The sequence below is a fragment of the Oxyura jamaicensis genome, chromosome 21 (genome assembly GCF_011077185.1).
Source record: "Oxyura jamaicensis isolate SHBP4307 breed ruddy duck chromosome 21, BPBGC_Ojam_1.0, whole genome shotgun sequence".
Lineage (NCBI taxonomy): Eukaryota > Metazoa > Chordata > Aves > Anseriformes > Anatidae > Oxyura > Oxyura jamaicensis.
This window is the reverse complement of record NC_048913.1, coordinates 1,490,625-1,516,277: the sequence shown is the minus strand read 5'-3', so window position 1 is coordinate 1,516,277 and position 25,653 is coordinate 1,490,625. Positions and strand designations below refer to the sequence as shown.

Sequence of the window (25,653 nt, the reverse complement as noted above, 5' to 3'; positions counted from 1 at the left end):
CAAATGCTTGTATTGGTTTTGATTGCCACAGCACTGCCATAAAGAACGCTGCCATTTAAAAAATGCAGCATTTTCAAAGAATTGTAGCGGTCAAGTTTGCTGCATATGTTTTCCAAGTATTTTGTGCAGTGTTCAGAAACTTGAAATTAGAAGCCGTGTTAAAACAAAAACGGGGTCTATATGCCAGGAAGCACCGCGTGTTACACCGACGGTTTCTTTCCAACTGTTTCCAGGCACAAGTGGCTGGCGCTCTGTGAGCCAAGAGCCAGCAGCTCGCAGATCCCCATACTTCGGAAGTGGGATGGGAGCGTTCATTAACTTCGCTATGAAATGTGGTTACTTGAAATTTTCAAGGGCAGAGCGCAGAGGCCTTTGGCAATGAGCTTTGATCAACCAGCTGTGTTCCCCAGGGCTGCCCCGGCAGGCCCTGGCCAGGCGCTGCCGATTCAGGCCGGCACCGTGGCCTGCTCCGGCTTCCCCTCGGAAGGGGAAGGGGCGAGGGGTGGTGGTGGTATCCGTGCTGGGATCCTCCCGGCTGGATCCTTCCGTCCCCAAAGCACGGCCTCAGGTGCACGAGGCTGCTGGCAGTGAGTGGGGATGCTGGTGGGCTGGGCAGCCTGCGGCACATCGCCCACACTCCTCTGGGGGCTCACTGCGGCCTGGTGGAAGTCAGTGGATTGGGCTCCTTGAGCCCCCTGGACAATTAGAGAGGAATTAATACCTTGTGCTCCGAGTTACAGGAGGTGACTCGATGCTTCTCCTTCCCTCCTTCTCTTATAAACTCTGTGCCTTCTGCAATTTTCATGTGCAGCGTGCTCCCGCTCCACTGTTACTAACTATCTAATTTCTCTTTCTCTATCCCTTTTTTTCCCTGCCTCAGCAGCTTAAAAAAAAACCAATCCTTTCTTTCCTAGCCCTGTGGCTGTGCTCTCCTTTCCTCTGCTCGTGTCCCAGAGCCGTGCTCGGGTCAGCAGCAAGCTAACGCTTTTGTCAGCGTGATTAATAGCGCTGTGGATTGTCGTTAATTCACTGGCTAATGACTGCAACTCTGGCCGCTCCTGGAGTAATCGGGTGATGTATGTGGGGAGCGCGCACCTCATGGCAGAGGTGAAAATCATTTCGACAAGTCAAATATTGTCACAGGGAACAAATGGCTCTCCCTGTTAATAAAAATTAATGAATTTTTTTTACCACTGGCCTGCTAAATGAAGCTGTGGAGTGACTGAGTGGAGGGGACAAGCTCGGTGGAATTAAGCACTTTATTTGATGGTTAAAACTATAAACATCTTTGTTACAGTAGTGATGGGATGTGGCAAGCGTTGGGGATTTTGTCTGTGCTCCAGAGGGGTCTGTTCAGATGCACACGGGCTTTTTGAAAGTTGTGTCTGTGTTTGCATCGGGAGAGAGGAGAGAGAAAACAAAAGAGATGTGATCTGATATGATGGATGTTAAATATTAGTAAATGGTCCCTCTCTCTGTTTGTTCACGCCATGTCCGGAGTGCCTGCCTGCCCTCGGTGTCACTCGTTGGACACCAAGGCCATGGAGAGCTGCTGCTGGCGGCTCCCTTCCCACCGGTTCCTTGCCTGCCGGCACTCAGAGCCCTGGGTGCTCGCTGCCAAGCCCGGTGCAGGGTGCTCCTCCGCTGGGGAGGCATCCTGCCCCCACGGCTTCCGAGGCTGGGCTGGAGAAATGGGCAAGAGAGCAAGAGACAAGAGAAAGGCAGCATCCTTGAGTCAGCCGCATGTTTTGACATTGCTGGAGAACTGGTACTCGATTACCTGTTAACTAGCGAGCTACCTGGCACGGGTAATGGCAGGAGAGTTTGGCTTGGTTTCATGAGGACTTCTGATTCTGCTTGTGCTGCTGAGCAATGTCGTATTATTGAGATGTATATATTGATGATTAATGTATAGATGCCCTTGTCTCTGGAGCAAGGTGCAGCCTGTTAGTGCCTCGGATTCCCGAGGGACCGGTGGGAACCCCGCTTGGTTCCTGGTGGCAGTGGTTCTCAGAGCTGATGCACTCTCACAGAAGCAATTGGGAGCTTTGCTCAACCCCTTGTTACGTGCCTTAGCTGCAGTCTTTGTACTCTTGCCAGGCAGACCAACGAAGGCCCATTTGAAAATCCTAGTACTTAAGGACAAAACTAATAGCCTGGCCATAAAGCTGTATTTGTTCTATCCGATACATAGAGGAAATCCTCTTCAAGCGATTTTACCATTATAAAGAGTTGTGTATATGAAGAAAAATATCACTTGACCTGTACAGAAGTCTTCTACATTTTCCAGATTTTCATATTCTTGGCTCTTTGGGGTGCAGAAAAAATGGGGGGATTAGAGATTTGGCTTTTTAAGTGCTGGAGGAGAGGCTATGTTGCATGCTGCATTTCTTCTATTTCCTGCAAAGATGTCCCAACAGAGTCTGTCTTGATGAACACAAGAAGAAATATTTATACTTCTTTAAAATGCATTTCTTATAGCAATATGGCATAGATACTGTCTCGGGAGAAGAAAAGGGTTTGTGCCCTGTTGTGTTGCGCTTTACTTAATGAACTTCTTTCCTGCTGAATTTAATTTGAATTTAAACATTTGTTGCTGCATCAAAGAAAACAATCCTGAAGAACCACCAGAACAATCTTGAAGAACCACAAAAACTAAAACGAAAAACAAACAAACAAAACCAGAAGGTCATTTAAAAATTTTTGTGATTTTAATCCATTTTATGTGGATATAATTTTATGGGTAGCAAGGTTTAGAAATTTGTTTAAATCGCTGAACGAAACTGCTGAACAGTAGGGAAAATTCCTGCATCAGGGTTTATTAGTTGTCATGTAATTCAGGATGGAGATGCTCTCTTCCAGATGAAATGTAAAGCAAAGTCTTGGTTGATTTTGATTGTTAGAGATCCCCTTAGGTTATTAACTCATGCCTCCCATGCAAAAATGCAGGAGTTTATTGGATAATGATTTATTGTTAACATTTTTCTTTGAGGAGAAGTGTTCCTCCCTTATGCTCCCAAATGTGTGCACTGATTTCCAGTGCTGGTAAATGAGGAATTTGATTCCAAACCCGACCAGTTTAGAGGTGTCTAAAAATATTGTAATAGTTTATAATATATACAATGTACTCTGAGAATGGTGTAAGTGCAGAGAACAGTGCACATCTTGCCACAGCTTCTACTTTTGAAGTATATTTTATTAGTGTACTTGGACACAGGTTTTGGCATGTATTTCATAGGAAAATCTATCCTATTTGTCAATGAGAGACAATACATTAAAATTTGCTTAAGCAATACCAAATCTGGGTTAAGTGTTACCGTGCATAAAACCAAATTCTTTCTGGTGCAAAAAAAAATATTTCTGGACAAAGAACCTGTCTGTTCATTTGAAAAGCCCACTGGTACTTCCTAAGATGAAACAATCCCGTATTAAATAAAATGCGTGTTATTTTGGCTTTGTCCAGGAAGCTGCAGATCCATTCATATTTTTGGTAACTTATCGGTGAGCTTATATGCAGCTATCTGGTGCAAGGAAAATAGGCCAGGAGCCATGTGTGTTCAATTGTACAAAGTTTCTGGTGGGGCTGGACAATATTTGTTGAATAAATCTCAATTGCCGTGTGGGAGTTTATTAATATTATTTAGCTTCCAACAAGAAAGTGATTTTTTTTAAACAATACTAAAATGTTGGCTGTTCAATAAAGTCATGCTAAATATCTTGAACTTGAAATGATTTGGCAGTGTTGAACGGAAATATTTTAAAGCATACTATTAAAAAAAATATCTGAACTTTCTTCCCAGTGAAATAAAATTTCAAGATTGTGTGATTTCTTGTGGGATTGCCATGAGGAGTTTTGAAAGAATAATGTTCCTCTAAGTGCTTTGGTCTCAGTTCCTTGTTTTGTCGATAGTGATGCAGAGTGGAGCAGCCCTAGTTGCACAGCAAAAGCGTTGGATCCCATCTCCAAAATCTGAGGTTGGCTGCCTCACCTGGTAGGAAGGCTCCTGGATTTACTCGTCTTGTGCTACCGGAGCTCGCTGTTCCCTACGGCTGCAGTTTGGTTCTTTGCTTGGAATCTGTAGAGGTCCGGGAAGCTCCCTGCCCAGCACGCTGCAGGGCTGGGTTTGGGCTGGGTTTGTCTCCTGTTTCCAGAAGATGAGGTGGAAGTGTAACGTCACCCGGGGAAGTGTTAAAGCTTCCCTAAAGCAAGTGGATCTCCTGGTGGAGCCAGTGTAGCAAAAGAATGGTGGTATCTGGAGACTCAGGTTTCCTTCCTCTGTTCTCTTTTTGTTGTTGTTGTTTGTTTGTTTTTCAGCTGTAATTTTAATCGTGCCTTTTACTTGAGGGAGCCCTTTCCTCTTTCCTTTTTTTTTTTTTTTTTTTTTTTTTTTAATTATTATTATTATTATTAACTTACCCTTATGGGCCTCTGGTTATCATAGAATCACAGAACGGCTGGGTTGGAAGGGACCTTAAAGACCACCCGGTTCCAACCCCTGCCCTGGGCAGGGATGCCACCCACTGGATCAGGTTGCCCAGGGCTCCGTATCCCTGTACGTTGTTATCCAATGCATATCCAAAGTATTGGAACCCATTAGCTATCTTTACCCCTCTCTTTACCCCTCTTTTTTTTTTTTTTCTTTTGTATATTGTTGTTAGCCTCCACTTATTTGAACATTTTATTTTTTTAATTATCCATACTGTAGTTAAGTTATATCAAGCTGCTGCAACACAAATTTGTGAGAAAGAATCGTTGTCAGCATGGTATAGGAGCTTCCACAATGTCACATCTAAATTCCCAGTGGTTCGCTGTGTATTTTTCTATGCATATTATATTCTAATATGCTTTTCTGTTTTTATCCTTAAAGAGTGATTTTTCAACTACACGAATCAGATTGAAAGTTACCAGCTGGGCAGCAGATACTAATTTTCAGATTCTATTGAATGAATGCAAGGCTGACCATAGCTCTTCAGAGGTGGCTGAATTTGCTTCCAGTGGTAAATAACATTAGCCAGCGTTCCTCCCGCCTCTCTTGCTTGCAATCACTGCAGTCTTTTGCCACAGCAGATTGACCAGTCCTGACATGCATCTCTTTAACGTGCCCGTGTGCCTGTGAAAGTCCAGGAGTTGAAGAGTTAAGGCACAAATAAAATCTCAAGTTCAGACTGTCAGCTTAGATAGTGCTTAGCAAGGGTCGAGGAAAAAAAGCCAGTTGTGATTTAGAAGAAAAACAGTGAGATTTGACCAATTCCATGGAATACCTTTCTTAGCCCCAGGGCAAGTGGAAGTGGTATATTAACCAAGGAATAGAGCAGAGGAGGAAAAAGGCCAAATCACATTTCTTTGAAACAAAGAGGCTTTTTACCAGGAACAAGCCTTGATAAAAATTACAGTGGCATCGCAAGTCATTTCACCCGCTCAGCCTCAGGCTATATTAAAGCAGTGAGGAAATAAGGGATGCAGCAGCCCTGAAATACAAATACAGTAGTCCCGGGAGCGTTTTTAGTATAAATAATCCTTTTTAGAATAATGTCGTGGCTTTAAATAGGGCCAGGTGGTGGGTGCAACACACCAAGGTTGGTTGGGAAGCAGGATGCTGTGCCTCTGTACGTGGGTGCCTGCGCTGCAAATGCCCCGTCGTCCTCGCGCTGCCACCGCTTCCCCTATGGCGACTTAAAACCAAATCTGATGAAATCAGCTTAAAAATAATGATGTTAATGGATCTGTCAAGCTAAGCCATAAGAATACTGTGGTGTGACTGGGAGGTTGAATGGCTCTAAAAGTACTGCAGAGTTCCCAGGAATCGGGCGAGTTTCCATTGGAGATCACGGGATTCCGACAAATGTCATGGCTGTGGCTTGGCATTTCTTAGCAGCTGCTCGGGCAAGTCCCGAAACCCGTCTGCAAAGTGCCCCGAAAGCCTGCCTGTTTAACAGTATTTGTCACAAAACATAGGGAAAGGTTACATGTAGTGCTACCTCCCACTGCCGTGTGTTGGACTTACCCCGTTCCTGTCCAAAATTTTACCGAAAATAGGCTAGGAGTACTTTCTCGATAGGAAGTGACTTGTGAGCAGGTTTTCAGTGGAAAAATGCACTAGGATTAAACAGATGCTTGGTGCTGCGTCAGACACTTTCGCTTTTCTAATAGAGGAAAGCCCGTCTTTAAAGAGCACTTGAGTGATCAGGAAAAAAAATGCAGAAAACGGTAATGTCTGCAGAGAGGTGCTCACCGTGCAAACACAGAAACCTTTTGAGGAGAAATAAAGAAAGATCTCTGCAGAGAACCAGATTTAAAATGAAAGTTGCGTTTCTTATTGTCATCACCTGCCCCATTGAAATTCCCCTTTTTGGTTAAACATTTCTGTAACCCCTCAGAGCACTGGTAGCTGGAGGAAGGGTGCTTGGTGGAGGAAAGGACTTTGATTTTATTCCCATAATGTCAGTAACTTGATTCCCCAGCTTAATGGTGGGAAATATTTGCCAGATCTCTGAGGCAGACTTTACTAATTTTTCCTCATTTGCATGCTTGAAACCTGGTTGCACATGAGTTGGAAGCTGACGGGATGATTTAGCCAGAGGTGTGCCTCAGCCACGAAGGTCAGATGCAAATCTTGGCTCAGTTGCCATCTGCAGTGCTTGATCCTTGCGATGTTTTCCCCCGTGAAGCTGCATCATCCATTTATGGGTAATTGTCTACCTGACAAACCAGCTGGTAAGTCCTGCTTCTAACAGCTCCAGAAGAAGGACTGACACAGTGCTCTCCAGGTGCCCAGGAGCTGGTCAGGACACAGAGAAAACGCAAATATTTGTGGCTCTCGTTCTGGTTTCAAGCCCAGCACAAGGCTTTGTGGACTCTAGAGGAAAGTTAAGGATGTGCAGGGGCACTGAAAGAGAACCCAAAGCCAGGCAGGGGCTGATGTTGAAACCCCACAGCAGTCCGCATGCTTTGGAGATGAATCCATAGGAGATGGGCAAGTTGTTTCCAGTTGAGGGGCTCAGTGGTGCAGCAGAATTTATATTCTGCCAAAAGGTCTTGAGCTGAAATGGTTTAATTTGATTTAACCAGCACAGGCATTACCTAGTAGATAATACGGGAACCTCTCTGGTAATAGCACTGTGCATCTTCTGGTGTTCGTCTGCTGCATGTAATTAAAAGTATGTGAGATAATGATAAAGACTTTCAAAAACTGCATTTTAAAAACCTTACAGGGATAAATCATTAGAAAAATGCAACAAGTTTTAAAGATTTTTTCCTTACAGTAGATATGCAGCTGGTAGAAAATAACCTGAGGACAGGACAGGCTTCAAATACCGATCTAGAAATAGGGTAAATTTTTGCATGTCTGAATTAAAAATACATATGTAATGTTACGAGTGCACAGGAAAATACAGTTTGCAGTGCAGAGTGTTACTAAGGATGGCAAAAATAGCACGAAGCAGTTTTTTCACTGTTTTTGCAGAGCTCTGCTGTTTATAGCGTGATATAAAGTTGGTGAGCTTCACTGGAATTTTTTTTTGGCCAGGGATGGAAAATCCAACTTATACTGTGGCATTAAAATGTGTGCCTCTGTTCCTCTGAAAACAGAGCTCTGCTTTTGACACCCACCTCACGGCTCAGTCCTCTGTCCCGCATTGATTCACTGCTTCCCTTTTATTCCGTACAGTCTGTTGGCACTGTCCCTTTCCTTGCTCTGCCCTCCCTCCTCTCCTCCACGCCTGGGGTATGTTTGTCTGGCTCACGTTAGGAAATATAAATTGTTATCGATTAATATTAATATTTAGCATGTTTGTGAAAATGTCTTTTCCCACTGCTATTAATCTGCTATGTTAATAATGCCAGGACTCCTGTTCTGGACCCTGGGGAACCCACAGTGAGTGGAATGACAATGAGACGGTGACAACAGCCGAAAAGCTTTCACTTGGCAAAGATGTGAATTCCAATTGCAAGGTCTCCTTTTGGAGACTTGCAAATGCTTTATTCTTGTTCTGTGGTTTGACATCCAGGGCTGAGGGAAATATCCAGCATCATTTGTTAGTTTTTGGAGAGCTGCTCTAACTGCGTTTATTTATTTATTCTAAACAGGTAAAATTTCTCTTAGTGGAGAAATTATCTTGCAGTTGTTTTTAAAGTTCTACTTTACTGCATTTCCAACAAAGGAATGTCTATAGAATTGGAGCATTTCCATAGTTTTATAGATTTTAAAGGGGAGGTGTTTTGAAGCAAAAATAAGCAAACTACTGAAAAGCAATTAGGATTTTTCTGTACGAATTGGAGCGTTTTCTTCAGGCTTTCATCTGAGTCCAGATTTTTGTTGTTGTTGTTATTTCTATAGATTCTTCCCAGTGTTTCTTACAACTATATGTGTAATACAGTGTACATTTCTTGTGACGCTTCATTGGAGCTATTATGTTGTAAGTAGTTAGAGACAGAAATCCCAAAGGCTAATATTTTTTCCAGTGGCTTTAATGATGAGATATTAGAGGTGGGGTTTTTGTTGTTTAAAAGTACCTTCTCTATATACTTGCATCCAAACATGCATTGAATTAATTTTTTAATATAGCAGAATTTGTAGAAACGTCATCTGAAGTTCAAATATAAAATAAAACATAGAACACAGGGATCAGGTGAAGTGTACTTATGGACAACAACGTTCTCTGGAGAGTTTGATTCTGAAAGGATCTGATGTGGAAATATTTTTGATGCCTGGTTGAACTAGACTTTTACTGGAAATATAATACTGGCATTTAGTGGAGAGTAATTTGGACACTTTCCCTGCTGGTTTTACTAGAGGAAAATGCGTATTAAGGAACACATTGAAATAGTGTTTCAAGCTTTATTCTTCATTTCTGCCAGCAGAAATCCTGTAATAAAACTCTTTTTTTTTTTTTTTTTTTTTTAACCTAAAACCAAATGCACTTTAAATTCCTAAAACCTGTTGTTCTTGCAGCCAAGCATCAAAGTGATTATTTTTTAAAAGACATTGAAAAATACATCTGACTCTTCTGCTCTGCACTCAGTCATTATCTGTTCTCACAGCTCACTTCTGACACAAGTTGTTTCCTGCTTCTATTTTATAAAATAACTTGAATCAGCTTTGAGGGGTATGATTACAATCAAGGCAAAACAGGCGATGAATATGAAACTTGAAAAATGAATATACAAGTTAAACATGGAAAAGGTGATTTATTTGAAAGTGTTTTTTTATAGTGCTTTTCCTTTCGTTTGTCCTGTCCCCGTGTCCTGGCTCATCCCTCACTGTCTCGGTCTCTGAGTAAGCCTGCAGTTGGATTCTCCAGGACTACATCGTTTTCTAATGTGTTCTGCGGCCGTTCTGCATTGAGTCGGGGCAGTTACGTGCATTATGTCCTTAGCACCAGTCGCAGAGACTGAACAATTCGAGTGCTAGGCTGGGACACACGAATACAGTGCTAACTGTGGAGGTTTCCTCTGGTGAGAGAAGGGTTTCTGGGTGGCTCTTTTCTGAAATTTTGCAAAGGAAATGTGTTAAAACTTGCATCTCTTCCTGATTTCAGTGTCATATATAAATACCAGATTCCAAGAATAGTCCTCCAGATGTGTGTGTGAGTTGGGATCGCTTCATTTCCCGGTTTGTCAGGCCAGGGGGTAGGGGACTACACCTGTCGCAGCCCTGGCATCCTGGGCTGAAAACACAAAATACTGGGGCTTTGCCTAGCCCCGTGATTGTCCCTCATTAGTTTTAACCAGTGCGTGCCAGCTACTTCAGATAACACATTCAGGAAGACTGAAAACCTATGGGTATTTTCTAAGGAACAAACAGGCTTGCTTTTTCCAGACCTAAAAGCTTGTCAATATAAAGGGTTTTCATGAATGAACGAGAGACGTTCCTAAATGGCCATTTAAAATAAATCTCCTTTTCCTCTGGGGGAGCTGGAGGTTACCCCGTAGGCCTCTGGCCCCGCGTGTGCGCAGGAGGCGGCCCCTGGGCAGTTCCTGTGGCGGCTGCTGGAGGTGCCGCTTTCTGCCCCGTGTTCACCGGCAAATGCTGTGTGTGCTCCTACAGGACAGCTCCCATGAAAGGGAGAGGTTCCTGCAACAATCAGAAGGAAGAAACCTCGTGATGGGTTCAAGAACCTGAAGTAACTTATTCCGTATTGTCCTTTCTACACAGCCATTAAAAACTAAGCGACTGCGGTCTGTGGATGGAGGAAACGTCATTTTTATATGGCCACAAAGCATTTAGTGCTTCAGCCCCGCTCCTGGTGAATTAGGACTAATTCCCGTCACCACAGTGCTGGCAATACTTGGCATCCTTCCTGGCGGTAGGAAAGCCACCTCAGGCTACCTTCCAGAGAGGGTCTCGGATGGAAGTTTTATACTGCCCCCCCCCCCCCCCCCCCGTCTGTGGCAGCAGGTGGGTTGGTGGGGACTGACCCTTGTGTGAGAGCTGCCTTGTGGCCGGGCACCCCTTGTCCTCACCACGGGGGCGGTGGGGAACTGCTCCTGGGGGGCAGCACGGAGGGGACCTGTGGGGGATGCACGTCAGGCACCTCGGCTGCGCCGTGTGAGCCCGTGAGGCGGCGTGTGGCAGGGCACGCCGGCCGCTGGCACATGGAGCTTGAAACGTCTGGAAATCATCCTTTTTGTAACTGAGGACAGGCAGATTCAGCGCAGGCAGGTTTCCGGTTTTCTATTGTATTTCAGCTGCGGCCATCAGGTGGCAATCTGATCTCTGCGATCGCTCGCAGCTCCGAAGCCCCCGCTCGGGTGGGTGCCCGGGTCCCGCTGTGGCCCTGGCTGCGGCTCCCACCCTTGGGCCCGTGGCTGCCGGGCGGCTCGGCCCTGTCAGGACACGGTGGGACAGGACCAAGGCCCACAGGGCAGCCGTGGTACAGCTCCTGGGTGCGAAGCACCTCTTGTAAATCGTAGGTGGGCAGCACGGTGCTGAGAGGTAATGAGCCCTGGCAGCTGCTGGCGGCGGTTAAGCACATGGTTGCTTAAATGTGAGTGTTTTCACTCTTGGCTGAATTAGGCTGCAATGATGATTTGTTCCAGCTCTACTGGTCTGCAAATCAGTCATAAAAAAACCCCCCCCCCCCCCCCCTTTTTTTTTATGAAACATCCTAAGTGTGCAGCAGATAGGCACAGACTCCTGTCCCCCCGCTCAGAAATGTGTACAGTCTTGTCTCTGGAGGTGCGAAGTGCTCCATGCCTTCTCTCTAACGTAGCACAGTAGTCTTTTTTTTCCTGTTTGATTGCTTTCTTTCTCCATTCTGCCCTGGGGAATGTTTCTAAAGGGAAATCCACGCAGAGCAGGAACTGGGATGTGTGCTGAGGGGTCCTAAAGGTGGTGCTGACATTCCTGGTCCCCTGGCAGCAGCTGTTGGACATCACCCAGTGCCCTCCTGGCCTCGAACCAATGAAACCAGCTCCCAGGGAGCTCCAGGCCCAGCGGGTGCCTTCTGCTGGTACCTTTCATACTGTGGTAGCCCAGGAACAAGCACTTTAGGCAGACTTTCTGAACTTAGAGCTAGGAATGAGTTGCAGAGTTGGAATAATGGAGTAAGAAGACTTTCACCTACCAGTTAATCCCTAAGGCCAAGAGTCTGTCTATTTATCACTGTGTTATTTCAGTCTCAGACACAAAGTCATAATCCCCTGTGCAAATGCATGTGTATTTTATTTTGTTTTATCATTCTGCTAAAACTCTTTTCTTGAGACTGGTATTCTGGGTGAGCTTCTGAAGCAGAGTATGAATTCAGCAGGAGCCTGTAATTCTTCTCCTTGTCATTTAGAAAATGAAAATATCAGCTTTTTACATGTATATTGTATTAATACAAACCGATTCTACAAGAGAATCCTCTGACCTGGCAGCATCGTGGACTTGAGCTGGTTGTTATTTTATGCACAAGTAAAAATGAGCTGTTTTCTGTGAACATCCCGTTCTGGAGCTGGCTGCCAAATTTCAGCTTGGAAAGTCACCGAGTGTCAGCCAACAGCATAATGCCATGGAGTATGACAAAAGTGTTATGGGCTCAGTCCTGTGTTCTCTTTGCTCTTAATATCCCCAGTGCTCTCAATGGGAGTTCTGCATGCGGGAGGAATGTGGGATTGGGCCCAGCTTTATGTTTATTTCAAGGTCAGTGCAATCCACGGAAGATTGTGCTTACTGGTCAGACGTTGGTTGCCTGAGACGAATGCCTTCTTGGTGTGCTCCGAAAGTTTCCCGAGCTAAGGAGTCGGAGATGGCCTGTGAATATAAAAGATGCTTTGTTGTTTCAGATGAATAGATATTTCCTCTGCAGAATTTTATATAGTAATATTAATAAGCATATTAAAAAACGAGTACTAACCCAAGGAGAACCCTGCCCTGAATCTACCACATTGTTTCTTTTACAAACATTTCCTTTAACATTAGATTTTTTTTTCTTTCATTACAGTTGCTAAAGAGATTATTCATGAGGTCTCTCACCAATACCAAAGCATCACTTTCATTGTTGCAGGAACCTCATTGGTGTCACACAGATTTTAAGCCTGTGCCCATATCTGATTATCTATGGAAACAACTTTTCAATGAGTCTTTTTATTGAGTAATTTTGCTAGTGAGCTTTGAAGGACTAATTTTAGTTTCATGACAATAACAGTAAGGTCAAGTTGTATTTCTGTACTGCTTTTCACATAACCAGACATTCCAGAGCACTGAAATACTCGCCGTTGGAAGAGGGGCAGATGTAGGACAGCACGGTTGTCGGTGAATGCAGCATCCCATAGAGCTCTTGAATCGCAGCCAGCTAACTTTTAATGAAACTCAGGATAACTGAAGATTGTTTCTAGACAGGAAAATGGTCTCTGCTCTTACTGTACCAGTTGTGCTATGTCTAGAGGAAGGTGGAGGAACCCTGAAGTTGGTAAATGGCATGGTGCTCAGTGAGGGCAGCGTGGAAGGTTCTGCTGCACAATGCAACGATTGCAGCGCTATCAGAAGTGCCATAACCAGAATTTCAGGAGGCTTAATCCGTACTGGAGAAGTACAGTAAGTAGGAGGCCTTGTCCCAGGTACATCAGGTCTAATCAAATGTAAACCCCAGCTGCTGAATTTTCCTAAAATCCCTGGAATAACCATGACCTGAGGAGGTCTGCCAGCACATCTCTATGTTTCAGAGACATCAAATGTGGTCGTGTGGCCGTTCTCTGCTTGGAGCGACAGGGACAGGAATGGCTCTGGCTTCCTCTGGCAGCCCCAGTGTGTAAAAAAAACACCACGTAAAAGCTGCTGAGCTAAAGAGCTGATGTGGTGCACACACTTGGGTGCTGGTTCTGCTCACGTGAATCCCCTGTGCTCTCTTGTATCAGAACTGTCGTGGCCTGAAAAAGTTAATTTTCGTTTTCATTTTGTGCCCGCTGCCAGTCCCCGATAAATGATTTTAGCAGCTGAAAAGGCAGAAGGAAGAGATTACCTGTGTTTAATGATTTTTCTTGAAATATGAGGTTAGTCAAATGTGGGCTCGACTTCAGAGTAAATTACAATTTAATCAGAACTGGCCTGATTATCCCATATAAGAGATTAAATTAACAGTGTTCAGAAGTGAGGTGTCTTTATACTCGTGTCATTTGAAATTTTTCACAGGTCATGCTCCACTAAACCTAGTTTTGCTTTTCAACTCGGTTGGAATTCCTGTTTCTTAAGTGCAAAAGAGGCTAATCATAGAGTAGAAAATAATTTGACTTGCTAATACCAGGAGAGAAAACATTTACAGCAACCACAAGTATTTTCAGGATTATGGAGCATATAATACTTATGAAAGCTTGTTTCTGGTGACATGTTTGAGTAAGGAGGGTTGTGCTTTTTAGCAGAGGAAACATTTGTAAACCCTAGCAGGCAGTTCTCTGTACTTCTCCAAAGCTGGAGCAAAAAAATCTTGGCAAATGAATCAAAATCCTCTTCTATCGTGCAGTCTGCCACCAGGTTTCTTAGGCATGAACTCAGGAAAATCTGCATTAGCAATAAAAAAAAGGAGGAGATGTGCCTTCCATACAGAAGGTGTATTCTGAGGATACAGAAGAGATGTAGTATGCATACCCCGCCTGGGCCTGGCCGTTTCAGCTGCTCTCCCCTGACAGTTTGTGTCTGGCAGGCAGAGCTGCCTGCCATGCTGCCGTGAAAACTGTAATTTTTGTTGGGTGCTGCTTTCCCCCCGATTACATCAGAGGTCAGTCATTAATATGCACTGTGGGAGTCCCTCTCGTTCCTGCATGGCCCACAATGAGGCGGTTGTTGGACTTGTTATCATAGTGGAAACTACTGTGCAATGAAAGCACAGTCATGCTGCCTCATGTTTAATTGAGAGATGGCAAATCTGTTCCCAAAATACTTCAGCTACTTGTATTGTATGACAAATGTGTTTTTCTTTTCCCCTTCATCTGTTTCCCTCCCCTGCTTTTTTTTTTTTTTTTTCCCTTTCTGGATGAAAAAAGCTCCGTTTCCTTTACATTTGAATGTTGTAGCTCCACGACCGACTCCTCCTGGAACAATCCCAAACTCAATTACCCCGAGTCTTCCATTTTCACTTGAAATCTTCCTATGTCCTACGTTGCTCAGGCTCCCTGGGCTGGCCGTTTGGGGTCTGTAGCACGTTCAGAGCTGGTTGTGTACCTTGCTTCTCAATTCTGTGATTATTTCATGTTTGTGCTGGTGCTGGCACCATCCCAGGCAGGAGCAGAGCAGCAGGGAGGCCTCAGCACCCCTTGGTGAGGCGGCCAGCACCAGGCATGGCCCCAGCACGCAGGATGCTCATGGGACCGTGGGCAAACCTCAAGGCCCCTGGAGCTTTCTGTACTCTGCTGGCTCCCTGCAGCACGAGCTTTGGGGCTGCCAGCAGCTCAGGCATCCGTCCCGTGCATGGGACTGCTTGAGGTTTGCTTAGGATATGCCTCTTTGGTGGCAATATCTTTTTTGTTCTTTTTTTTAATGAGGGAGGAGCAGTCGTTCAGCCCATGCATCTTTTTCTGTTTGGTGACAAACTATTTAACCTTAAATTAATAAATTAGTCTCTGTCTCATACCAGTTTTATTCCCATCAGGCAGGATTTCCAGAATCTGAAATGGAAATTTCAGCTGATTGCTCGGTCAGTGCTCCGCACCTCCTCAAAGCCTGCCTTTTTCCAAGGCAGTTTATTCATCCGCCTTGGTTGCTTGCCACTTCTTTTGCACCGTTCCCTCTATTAAATTTGATTCTGCATTTCAGCGCACCTCTTCCACGAGTTCTGCTCCGAGACTGCCTCCTTAGAATAACATTTTGGTGCATAGCTAACCACTGCCTGCGATACCTTGAGGTGCTTTTCCCCTTCCACACACACAGAATCTTTTGTTTGGTGTAGAAAAGTTGGGTACTAACGGACATCACTTTTTGCTCTGTGAACTCTGGAACTGGAAGGAAATCATAGTGCACGCTGGTTTCAGACGGTGGCTAGAATGTGTGCTACAAAGCTGATGCACTAGCTAATGGGGATACTGGTATTTTTTATTAATTAAGGAATAACTTGTGATTAATAACTATGTTTTTTTAATGTTGCAGCTGCAGCTAACTTCCAGTACCTGTAAGCTGAATGGGAACCATTTTTGTTTTACACAAGTCCAATTTCTTACCGACTGGTATTTCAGAATATTGCTTTAACATTTTACCAAAGGTATGTTACCAGCTAAACCCCCGTATTTGGAATTAAAATCAGTTCTGCTCAGTTTGTTCTGGGGTAAGTGAATATCGGTTCACCACACTCGGTTCAAATAGGATATTTTTATATAGGGGCCAGCGCTCCAATTAATCTGGCAGAAAACTTTGAAGACATACATAGAGTAATTCCTTTTTCATTTCCTAGGAGCTTTCAGGGAAGATGTCTGAAACTTATTTTCTTCTTAATCTCAAAGCATGATAGTGAAAGGGTGCTTTTTTAATTAGAGGGAAATATAATTAACAGTCTTTGTGCACTGGGAAGTTGGAACTAAATGTGTTTGTGTGCACGTGCATCGTTAGATATGGGAAACAGAGGACGTGAGCCCAGTCCTGATAAGTCTGTAGGTTTGTGGTGCCTGAATAACTCCTTGCTTAAGTATGATTTATGATATTAAAGTGTTATTTTTTGTATGAGAAAGTTCTCAAAACCTGGAAGAGGCCCTGTCTGGCACTCACAGTCTGAAGAGGCAGAGGCATCCCAAAGATGAAGCCTGCAGCCTTCAGCGGAGTCCCTTTGGGTCACTTATCTCTGGGTTTAGCACTCACTTGGACGATCCCGGCATCCTATAGCTAGTTCTGCCATAGGTAGTTCAAAAAAGTTGTTGAAAACCCACAGATGGTTCAGTCAGGAGTCTTAAAAGGGTTGCAAACACACAGTTCAGCGAAAGATATTCTATCCTATGTAGCTTATTCAAGAGGTTAAGAGGTGACATCCTCAAAAATTGAAAAGGGAGAGATGTTGAATGCAGAAGGTAAAAAGGAGGCAGACGGCTTGCCAGGGAGAGAGGAGACAAAGGGCCTTATAATTCCCCCATTAGCACTTGCTGCCGAACTGCTGCTTTGTGCGGCTGGGGGAGGCGTACGGCCCTTTTTTATCCCCAGCAGGAATTGCTGTTGGGCCAACGTGAGGCAGGGCGGCGTAACTGCGGGGCGCTGCACCGGGCTCGCTGGCCATCGCTGGGCAATCTTGGAGCAGGGTGGTTTGTGGTTTGTTCAGCCTCAGAGATAAGCTACGTGTCACTTTTTGATCTTGAAGATGGAAATAATTCAGGGGAGTCCTGTGGTCTGAGTTATGCAGGAGGTCAGGTGGAATTAGCACAAATCCTCTTTTCCGTCCTCAAAATCTGTCAGTGCCGTATCTGTTGGTAAATCTGTTGGTGCATTCGCCAGCCCTCTCTGCCTTGTGCCTGGGGTCTCCCTGGTGCCGCAGCCCCGCCTGGCTCAGGGGTTCGTGTCAGGATGGAGGTGCTGGCTGGGCGCGAGGAGCTGCTGCGTGGGGCGTTACGGGTTCTCTGTTCTAAGGAGCTTGGATGTCTTTTGCTTTTCGCCTCTGATTTGTTTTTGGTTTTGGCTGCTCAAAAATGTTTCGGAAAGATCACTACAATTATGAACCTCTAACATCAGACCTTGAATAAATAAATAAACAGGATATTAGAAAAGTAAATAACATGCAGTTGTGTAGTGTATTTTTGGAGTTTTAAAAAGAACTCGAGTTCTTGGCCCTCCAGTGAGTGAGGAGAGAACCAGTTACGTTGCAAACTGTGGCTGTGCTCTTAAAAATGACTCTGCTCTGGGTTTATCCCTTTTCTGGAAAAACAACAACAACAACAAAAACCCAACAATCTCCTCCCATCATAGTTACCATAGCTGCTTGCAAGGGTGGAAGTTCTGGTGAAGGGAGCTTCATTCAGACAGGATCTGTGGTGGAAGTCTGGGGGACCGCAGGCTTCTCTTTGTTTAGCTTTTATTGGGAGGAGGAGAACGATTCAGATACGATAAGCTAAGGCCTGGGGCTCATTTTCCAGCTCCTGTTAGCAACCTGTGTGTTCTCTCCGTGGCTGTGTCCTGTCTCTACGACTGCAGCAAACCATTTCCCCTTCCATCTGTTTGTAAATTCTTTGCAGAAGGAGCTCCCTTCTAAGCAGGGCTGGCTAATCAGGCTCAATGGGAGCTTTCAGCACAGCATCACAATAATAATAATTGCATTTCATAAGTGTATGCCGAGCAGAAATGCAACAGAATGTGGTTTGACTGTGGGAATTTCACCATATGCGAGGCCAAGGGAAAGTTGGTCAAAACCCAAAGTTTTCTTTCTTTGTGGAATTTTGTTTAAAACAAAACAAAACTTACTCATTTTGTAATCAAAAGACTTAAATTTCAAAATTTTGTATGGTCGGGAAAGCAAAGGAATTAAGGAGACAATTAATTTTGATTTTTTTGGAGTATTTGGTTATGAAAACAGGGAAATAAAATGTGTTCCAAGCCCCGACATCTGCTCAGCTTTGATTCTCTGCATTTGCTGGCCTGGTGGCAGCGTCAAAGCAGAGTGACGGCTGTCCTGGCCCGGCTGCCGATGCGCGAGTGTGGCCAAGTCGCTGTTAGGAGGACACCTCCGGGGTGCTTGGGGAATCCCGGCTGCACAGCAGGGAGCGGCTCAAGGATCCCCGCGGGTCCTTACGGCGAGGCAGCCTTGGACGTTTGGCCCTGGGCTGTTCCGTAAGGTGGGCAGCTCCCCGGCAGAGCTGCACCCTGCGAGTACAATTCTGCTGTGAAGTCCCTGAATGAAGCACTGTGGATCCAGCAACATGATATTTTCTGCCTTATTTTCCTGAAAACATCTCAGCCCAGTCCAGTTCCCTGCTCACAAAGCTTTCTTCTTTGGTTGCCCTTCAGTGCATTCTGGTAAACCCGTCTCCGATTATTTACTTGTTTTTGGAAGGTGATGGAAGAGGAAGGGATGTTTGAAGAATATTTTTAACTTGCACAAGCCAATATCAAACCAGAAGATGGATGCATGTTGTTACGGGTTTAGTAGTGTAATTGACTTGTAATTCTCTGAAGTGTAATAATTTGTGCTTGCTAACATTGCGCTCATTTCCTAATTGTTCTGGCAAAATGAAGCTTGAAAAGTTCTTGCAGGGTTAAGGCGATTTACTCTTGGGGTTTGGGGGTTTGGCTGCTTTTCCCTAAACACACACGCACACAGACACACCTTCCTACTTCCTATTTAATTTGATTCCCAGTCATTTCCTAGGCACAGAACTGCAGAGTGCTGCAGTCACCCTGAAGATGCCAGGCATCAAAGGGTTGGCGTGGCATTTCTAGCAGGATGTGGGTATCACCGCTGGCTAGTGGTGTTAACCCCTCCTACGTACAATTTTGCCTTTAATCTGTATACGTCCTGTTCAAATGTGTTCACGTATTTTTTTCCTACTACCTGTGCATCTGAAGATCTCGAGGCATGGGAAAAACACCTGCAGTTCTGCTGATGCTTCAGTGGGAAGACCACACCAATCGGTATTTTAAGCCTGGTGTTCTGAAGAGTCTGAAATTAGCACTTCAGGCCTGTGTTTTAGGTGTGGGGGCTTCTTTTAAACATTTAACATTACAGTAGTTACTGGCTTGGTCTGTTTCTGTCAAGTTTATGAAATGTGGCGTGGAAAATCATCAGTCCCAGGGTGCAGCGTGCAGCTTCTCCCTCACTTGGTCTTTGACCCCTGTAGCACAAGATCCTGTCCTGGGAGGTTGTGAGACGGCCTCTGGACCTGGCTTGAGAGGATAGCTTAAAATGCTCACTCTTTAAGCGCATATGACACGTTAGTCTTAAAATAGTATTGTAAACTAGTGATGCTTTTGTTCTGCCTGAAATGGGGCGTTCATCCCTGAGGTGCATTCTGACAGGCACAGCAGCCTCTGCTGCGTGGCGCGCTGAGCGCAGGCAGCCCGAGCACTGGGCAGGCAGCTCCTGCAAGCCTGAGCAGCGAATTTGGTGCTGTCAGCTCTGTGTGCAGGGGCCTAGCTGCCTCGAGGTCCAAAATACCTGTGCACAAGATCCCTCGTGCATTGCCGTGCACTCACTGTGCCTCCCAGGTGCTTTATGTACAAGGGAAAGCCGTTTGCATGGAGTGCTGGAGGCACCTGTGATGCTCCTGAGCTGGTTTTGTCTGGGAGCTGCTCAGAAGTGAGCCCGGAAAGCTGCCTCTTGCTGGGCTACAGCAAGCATAAATGTGAGCATCTGCCCTTCGCAAGCCTGCAAATACTTTTTGCTTCTGCACTATAAAAGACGAAAGGTCTTCAAACGGCTTATGCTTTGTGACTGTAGAATCTTAAGCCAAACTTTATCTGAATTACTCTTTCTTGCCTCTACAAAATGTGCTGAACCAGTTAAAACAATAAATGGTTACAGCAAACCTGGAGCGTACTTCTTCTGTGTTTCTTCCCTCTTTCTGTTACTGAAATACAACCATGACCCTGACCCAGTATAACGTGCTAGCCTCCAACTCGCTTCCCTTCCATCCTTACGTAGCTCTAAACGTTGAGCAACCAGTGTGGATATTCTCTCCTCAGTTCCACCTGAGCTCTGTAGGTGAGGATTGCCTTTTCTCCACCGCTGCTCCTATCCCTAAAGTGTGTGAACTAGACTTAATGAAACTTTGTCCCGAGAAGAGATTAACTGATGTTCACGTGAGTATTTCAGTGTGTTTTGTTCTGCTGTTTCCCCTTTTAGGTGACAGCGAGATTGTAAATAATATGTACGAGACCGACCCTGATCTCCTTGCTGGCGAAAGTGCAGAGGAGGAAACAGAGGACAGTATTATGTCCCCCATCCCTGTCGGACCTCCATCACCCTTTCCCACCAGCGAGGACTTCACTCCCAAGGAGGGCTCACCTTATGAAGCTCCCGTCTACATTCCTGATGACATTCCAATCCCACCAGATTTTGAACTCAGAGAATCTTCGATCCCAGGGGCAGGGCTAGGGATTTGGGCCAAAAAGAAGATCGAAGCTGGGGAAAGATTTGGACCTTATATGACAGTACAAAGGAGCACATTAAAGGAAACAAACTTTGGATGGGAGGTAAGCGCGCTGAATGTGATAATCACATTCATTTGTCTTCTCTGCAAACTGTTCATAAAGCTAGACCGAGTCCTGGCTGGCCTGGGGACAGAAGCAGTGACTTTGCTAATGCTGTATTTCCCCAGGTTATTTTGTATCCCACGTTCCATTCGGTATTCAAAAAGCAGCAGAAATCCTTTAATATAGCTTCTGGGGCTACAAATATTGCTCTAGCGCCATTTAAGAAGGTTGGTTTTAAATGATGTTGGGTCACTTCTTAAAGTGCTTGTCATTTTCAAATTGTGTTCAGAACTTGTCGCAATGGAAGAAATGTGATTAGTCGCGTCATGTTTTGTGGTTGGGTGTGTTACCTTTGACTTCCAGTCCATGTTAGCTGTGCAGGCATTATTAACTGGTCATAGAAAAATAACATGTACCCATTAACACCCTAGATGTTCTTGAGCTCCTGTTCTGCACCAGAGGTAAAGGAATGCAAAAGTCATTTTCCCTGAAGAACTAAAAAAAAAAAGTCTTCAGTAGGAAAAATAGCACTGTCCCAGAACTCTTACGACTCCCTGCTTTTCTGGGATTGTCCCAGAAATCGTGTTAGTCTCCTTTATTCCCATATATTCTTGATTTGCAAATATCCATACCTGCAAGAATTAACATAAATTAAAGTGGGTTCTGGGGACAGTGAAGCATAGCCAAAGATTTACGGTCTGTGTCTGCAGTCCTATCCCAGTGCACCTGTCCATGGCGTGATATATAATATATAATCACTTCTCTGCTGTAGCCCTCACGTCCACCCAGCACTACGGGACGCCAGCTCACCCGTCAGCTGGGTTAGAGAGGTTTGCCAGACCCACTCGCATGCTCTTTGATAAGCTGGCTCTGTCCCTCGAAATATGTGGCCCTGCTTTACCTCCCTTTCCTGCCGTGTGAAGCATGGCGAGGTCTCAGGTCCAGCAGCCACTAACAGCGTGCAGTGGTCGGTGCTGGAGTACGGAGGTAGGAAGGAACGAAGGGACAAGGCTGTAGGACCTCTGTGTGCAAGCCAGCACTCACAGCAGCCTTGTTTTCTTAGAAATATGGCCCAGGAGGCCAAACTTGAGTATTAACATTGTGAATTGTCTGATTACATTTGCACTCCTGATGGTGAAGCCTCAGAAATCGGTGAACAGTGAGGTTTTGTGAAGCCCTGGGAAGTAGGTCCAGATGTTTTTATTTACTTGTGAAACGTGTCCGGAGTGCATGTGAAAGCAGAATACACTTGCCATAAACACAAAAGTCATTCTGCTGCAGAACTCATTCTGGTTACTTACCGGTTATTTCAGGGAGCCTGTAGGCAGGGGGCACCTCGAGGTTACCCTGAGTACTGGTCGCAGCGAGCTGCTTCCGAGGGAAAGCTCGGCTGGTTCTTCCAGGAGGGTATAATACTGTCTGTAGGCTGCAGTGTGGGAATTGCTCCTCCACAAATGGGGGAGCTATCTTTTTTCTGAGCCTAGTATTTAGAGGTGATCTTAATTTTTATTTTAACAAAGCTTTCCTTTGAGCAAACAGCTGTCCTCCTTGGCTGCTAGAAATCAGACAAGTCCCGAGTAACGCAAAGCTTTGTTCCCTGTGACCTTGGTGTAACTTTGTCCTTGTCTTTTGTACTTCTGGTACAAGTTGGTATTTACTTTCAGGTTTAAAGAAATGTTTCCTATCTCCGTTACACACTGAATGCCTGATACAAGCCATACCCATTCCCTGCAGTCCGCGTTGACTTTGCGATACGGTTTGGTTTTGTGGTGTATGTGAACAAACTTCCCTTTTCCGTGGCGCGTCTTGTTTCTGCGGCACGCTTTTGTTCTCCGATGTGGCAGGAACGTTTCATACCTGAAAGGAAGGAGTATTTGTCTTCCATCCGATGTCCTCAAACACTGTCTCACACCCACCCCAACACTATTTCTTTCGACCTTGCTCGTGCTTGCAGGTGCCTCTTGGAGATTTTTCCTTCCTGGTGTGCCTAAAGGTGGTTTGGAGACGCCCACTCTGAGCCTTCAGCATTTCACTTGGGAAAAACTGCACGAATGCCTTGGTGCTGGGCAGGAACCCGTCATAAATACTGCCTCTGCCTCTGTGCTGGGTTCTGAGCTGTTTCCTTTGAGCACAAGGCTGTTTGGAACAGCCTTTAAGAGATGCTCTGAGCAGCTTTCCGTGATGTGCCTTGAATGTGTTTCCGTCCTCGGTCAGGATGAGTAGGCAGACAGTTGGCAGCAAGAGGAGAAAAGAAAAATGGAGGAATTTGTCCTCACTCTGTAACATGTTCGCTAGGCTTTTGCCAAGTTTCTTACAAATTTTGCCTTTTGTTTCTTACAATAGTGATGAATCTAACAAATCTGCTTTTGTTGTATGCCAAGAGGAATGTCCCTGATGCAGTCTGACATTGTTTTTTGACAGTACATCTCTGTAATTTGTGGGTTTGACTTGACAATGACTTGAACTTACTCATAACTTCTGATTGCTGGCTTATTGACATATTGCCGTTACTCTTGAATTGCCCATTCTATTAGTTATAGTCATATTGTTTATTTCAGGAAAGATAATTGTTTCTTACACCCAGACTTCTTACAGATGGCCCTCATCTCAGTTCCTGTAGTTTATGTTCTTGTGTTGCAAAAAAAGCCCCAACCCATAATCCTAAACATTCAGGTTTTTTTGGTCTGTTTTTAATGATCATCAGTTTCTTAGTTTTAATGGTGTTTCTGCCTTTTGCACAAGAAGTTCTTGCCCTTCATCAAAGGGTGAATTGAAGGGTGTACTAGGTGATCCTAGAGGTCTTTTCCAGCTGGAAAGTTTCTGTGGTTCTGGATTTGTCGTCAGGCTGACTCAGCTGAGTGCCCCTGGAACTGGTACGAGCAAAGAATGTTTTGCACCGTGTTGTCAAGTGGGTGTTCGTTACAAATGTCTCTGATTCACCAGGAGCTCTTGCTCATGTCTTTGTGCTTAAAAAGGCTCACCTGGCTTTGGAGCATGCGCAGCATGTGAGTGTCTTCCCACCTGTAGCGGGCCCCAGGCGCTGCAGGTAGCACAGAGGGTGCGGAGAACTGCTGGGTGCTGAGCGGCTCTGCACACGTGTACAGGAAGACAGCTTTTTAGTGCTGTGGATTCTTTTAATTCTGTGGATTTTTTTAAATTAAAGCTTAAGCATGCTGATTCAGCATATTAAAATACAATACAGATTTTAAAATGCTTCAGTTTGTACTCGCAGTTAAGATTTATTTTGTCTTATGTCTTCAATTAAAAATACATTTTGGACATCTAGAAATTCTGCTATTAAGAGCTTTAATTTCAGAATGGATCTCTGCTCTATGCAAGACGTGAACACTGCAGAAATACCTTTCTCTGTTCGAGTTCAGTGGGACCAGATTTGTGCAAAGGAAAATGACACAAAACAGTGAACTGCATTTCTTCCAAGTCCTTGGAAAATGTGGGCTCCTGTCTGGGGGTAGAGGCCAGCTCTTTTTTCACCTAAACTCTTTGATCCAGACCTGGCCTGATGTAAAACCATCTAGGTTCAGTAGGCAAAATAAGAATGCTGTTTGTTGAAACTTTCTGCTTACTCATTATTTCCCCTAATAGCCTTAAAATATCATAGGGAATACAGCATGCTGTGCCTTACCTTGAAAAAAAATGTGATTTTTTTAAATTACAGATTTTTTTTTCCTTCAGCCAGACAAGAGTGACTGGGTAAAGACTGTGTAAATACATGGCCCACTTTATCTGCTCCAAGCCTTTGCTATCTTGTTTCTTTCTATGGTTTTCCTCCAACATTTGCTTTGCAGGATACATTTTAAAAAGTATTCTTTAAATTAGGCCCCACCTATTATTCAGGGACTGTTTTAACATGGCATGGCACTGCGTGATTCATTCTCATTTCATAAAAAGCAATGAGATGTGTCGGTCTTCCGCCCCCCGCCCCCTCCCAGGGATGATTCAGTGAGTGCTTGTATGGGACGCTGTGCCCCGCGCTCCCTGTGCCTCATTCCCTGCCAGTGCCGTGCTGATCGTGTTTATCTACTTCTTTTTCCTTAAAAGACACCACCCAAACTAAAAGCCTTGTGATTATTTAGTGTGACGTGATTGCATTTCTGCTCTGCTCTCCTGATCCTATTACTTCCTTGCCTGCTGACACAGAACATACCATTCAGAGTACCCCGAATAAATCACGGCGTGTTTTCGCTTTATTGCCTCTGGGACCTAAAAAAAAAAAAAAAAAAAAAAAAAAAAAGGCAGCATAACGATTTTGGTCACTTTGTTGAGTAAATAATGATATTTATCATAGCACTGTTTATTTTGCTAATTGAAAGAAGAGTGGGAATCACATCCTGGAGGAAAATATAGCAGCTGAATTCTAGGGAATTTGGAAGCAATCAGACATGCTTTTAGCTCAGTTTGCTTCACAGGGCAACTGCCATTAATAAAATACAATTATTAGTTCCTTTGTTTTGATCTGCGGTTTAGGAGGGAGTCTTTGCTGAAGCAAAAGAGACTTCTGTAACTCTAAAGTTCTGATTCTCCTAACAAGGTAGGTTTCTTTTTCTACATACGAAAAATCAGTGCTTTCATTTCATACTTAAGGAGAAGATAGAAACTGTCCCATGAAGGACAAATAACTGTGGAGAAAATAAGAGCCGGCAGCTAAGGATGCAGCAGGCATTTTTGGCTCCACATCTGGGCCAGTGGAAAACTCTGCTGGTTTTGAACACACTTCATAGTGTCAGCGCTGCACAGTAGTTCCACCTTCTTGTTCCCACAAAGTGCAATACTTAAATTTGCTGTGGAGCTCTGCTTTATTTTTGTTTGCTTTTACAAATGCTCATAAATGCCAAGGAAATTTTACTTCGCAGGACTGGCGTTGGTTGCTGAGAGAATTATATTGCATTTCTGTGAGTCTCATTAAAATGGGAAGGAGACTCTAAGCAGTCTTCTAAATGTGATGGTTTTGTCGAGCTTCCCAGTTAAAAGAGCGCACAGTCCAAATTCCCTTGCTTCGCTTTAAAAGCCGATACAGTTTGTTAAAAAATAATGTCCTTGTCTGTCCTGTTTTGAGACAAAAGGT

General features: G+C 44.6%; 1 protein-coding gene across 8 annotated transcripts in view; it reads left to right on the top strand.

Annotated features, from left to right (window-relative positions):
* The window catches only part of PRDM16 (PR/SET domain 16), a 306,284-nt gene that overhangs the window by 103,301 nt on the left and 177,330 nt on the right, over positions 1-25,653 (top strand). For 5 of the 8 annotated variants that reach the window (XM_035344711.1, XM_035344710.1, XM_035344712.1 and 2 more), the window contains one exon: positions 20,221-20,570. In XM_035344711.1, the coding sequence (XP_035200602.1) occupies positions 20,244-20,570 (327 nt within the window). In that variant the 5' untranslated portion in view covers positions 20,221-20,243. Of the gene's footprint in view, positions 1-19,943; positions 20,080-20,220; positions 20,571-25,653 lie in introns of those variants that run through there. The other 3 variants (XM_035344708.1, XM_035344706.1, XM_035344715.1) reach the window with 1 other exon arrangement.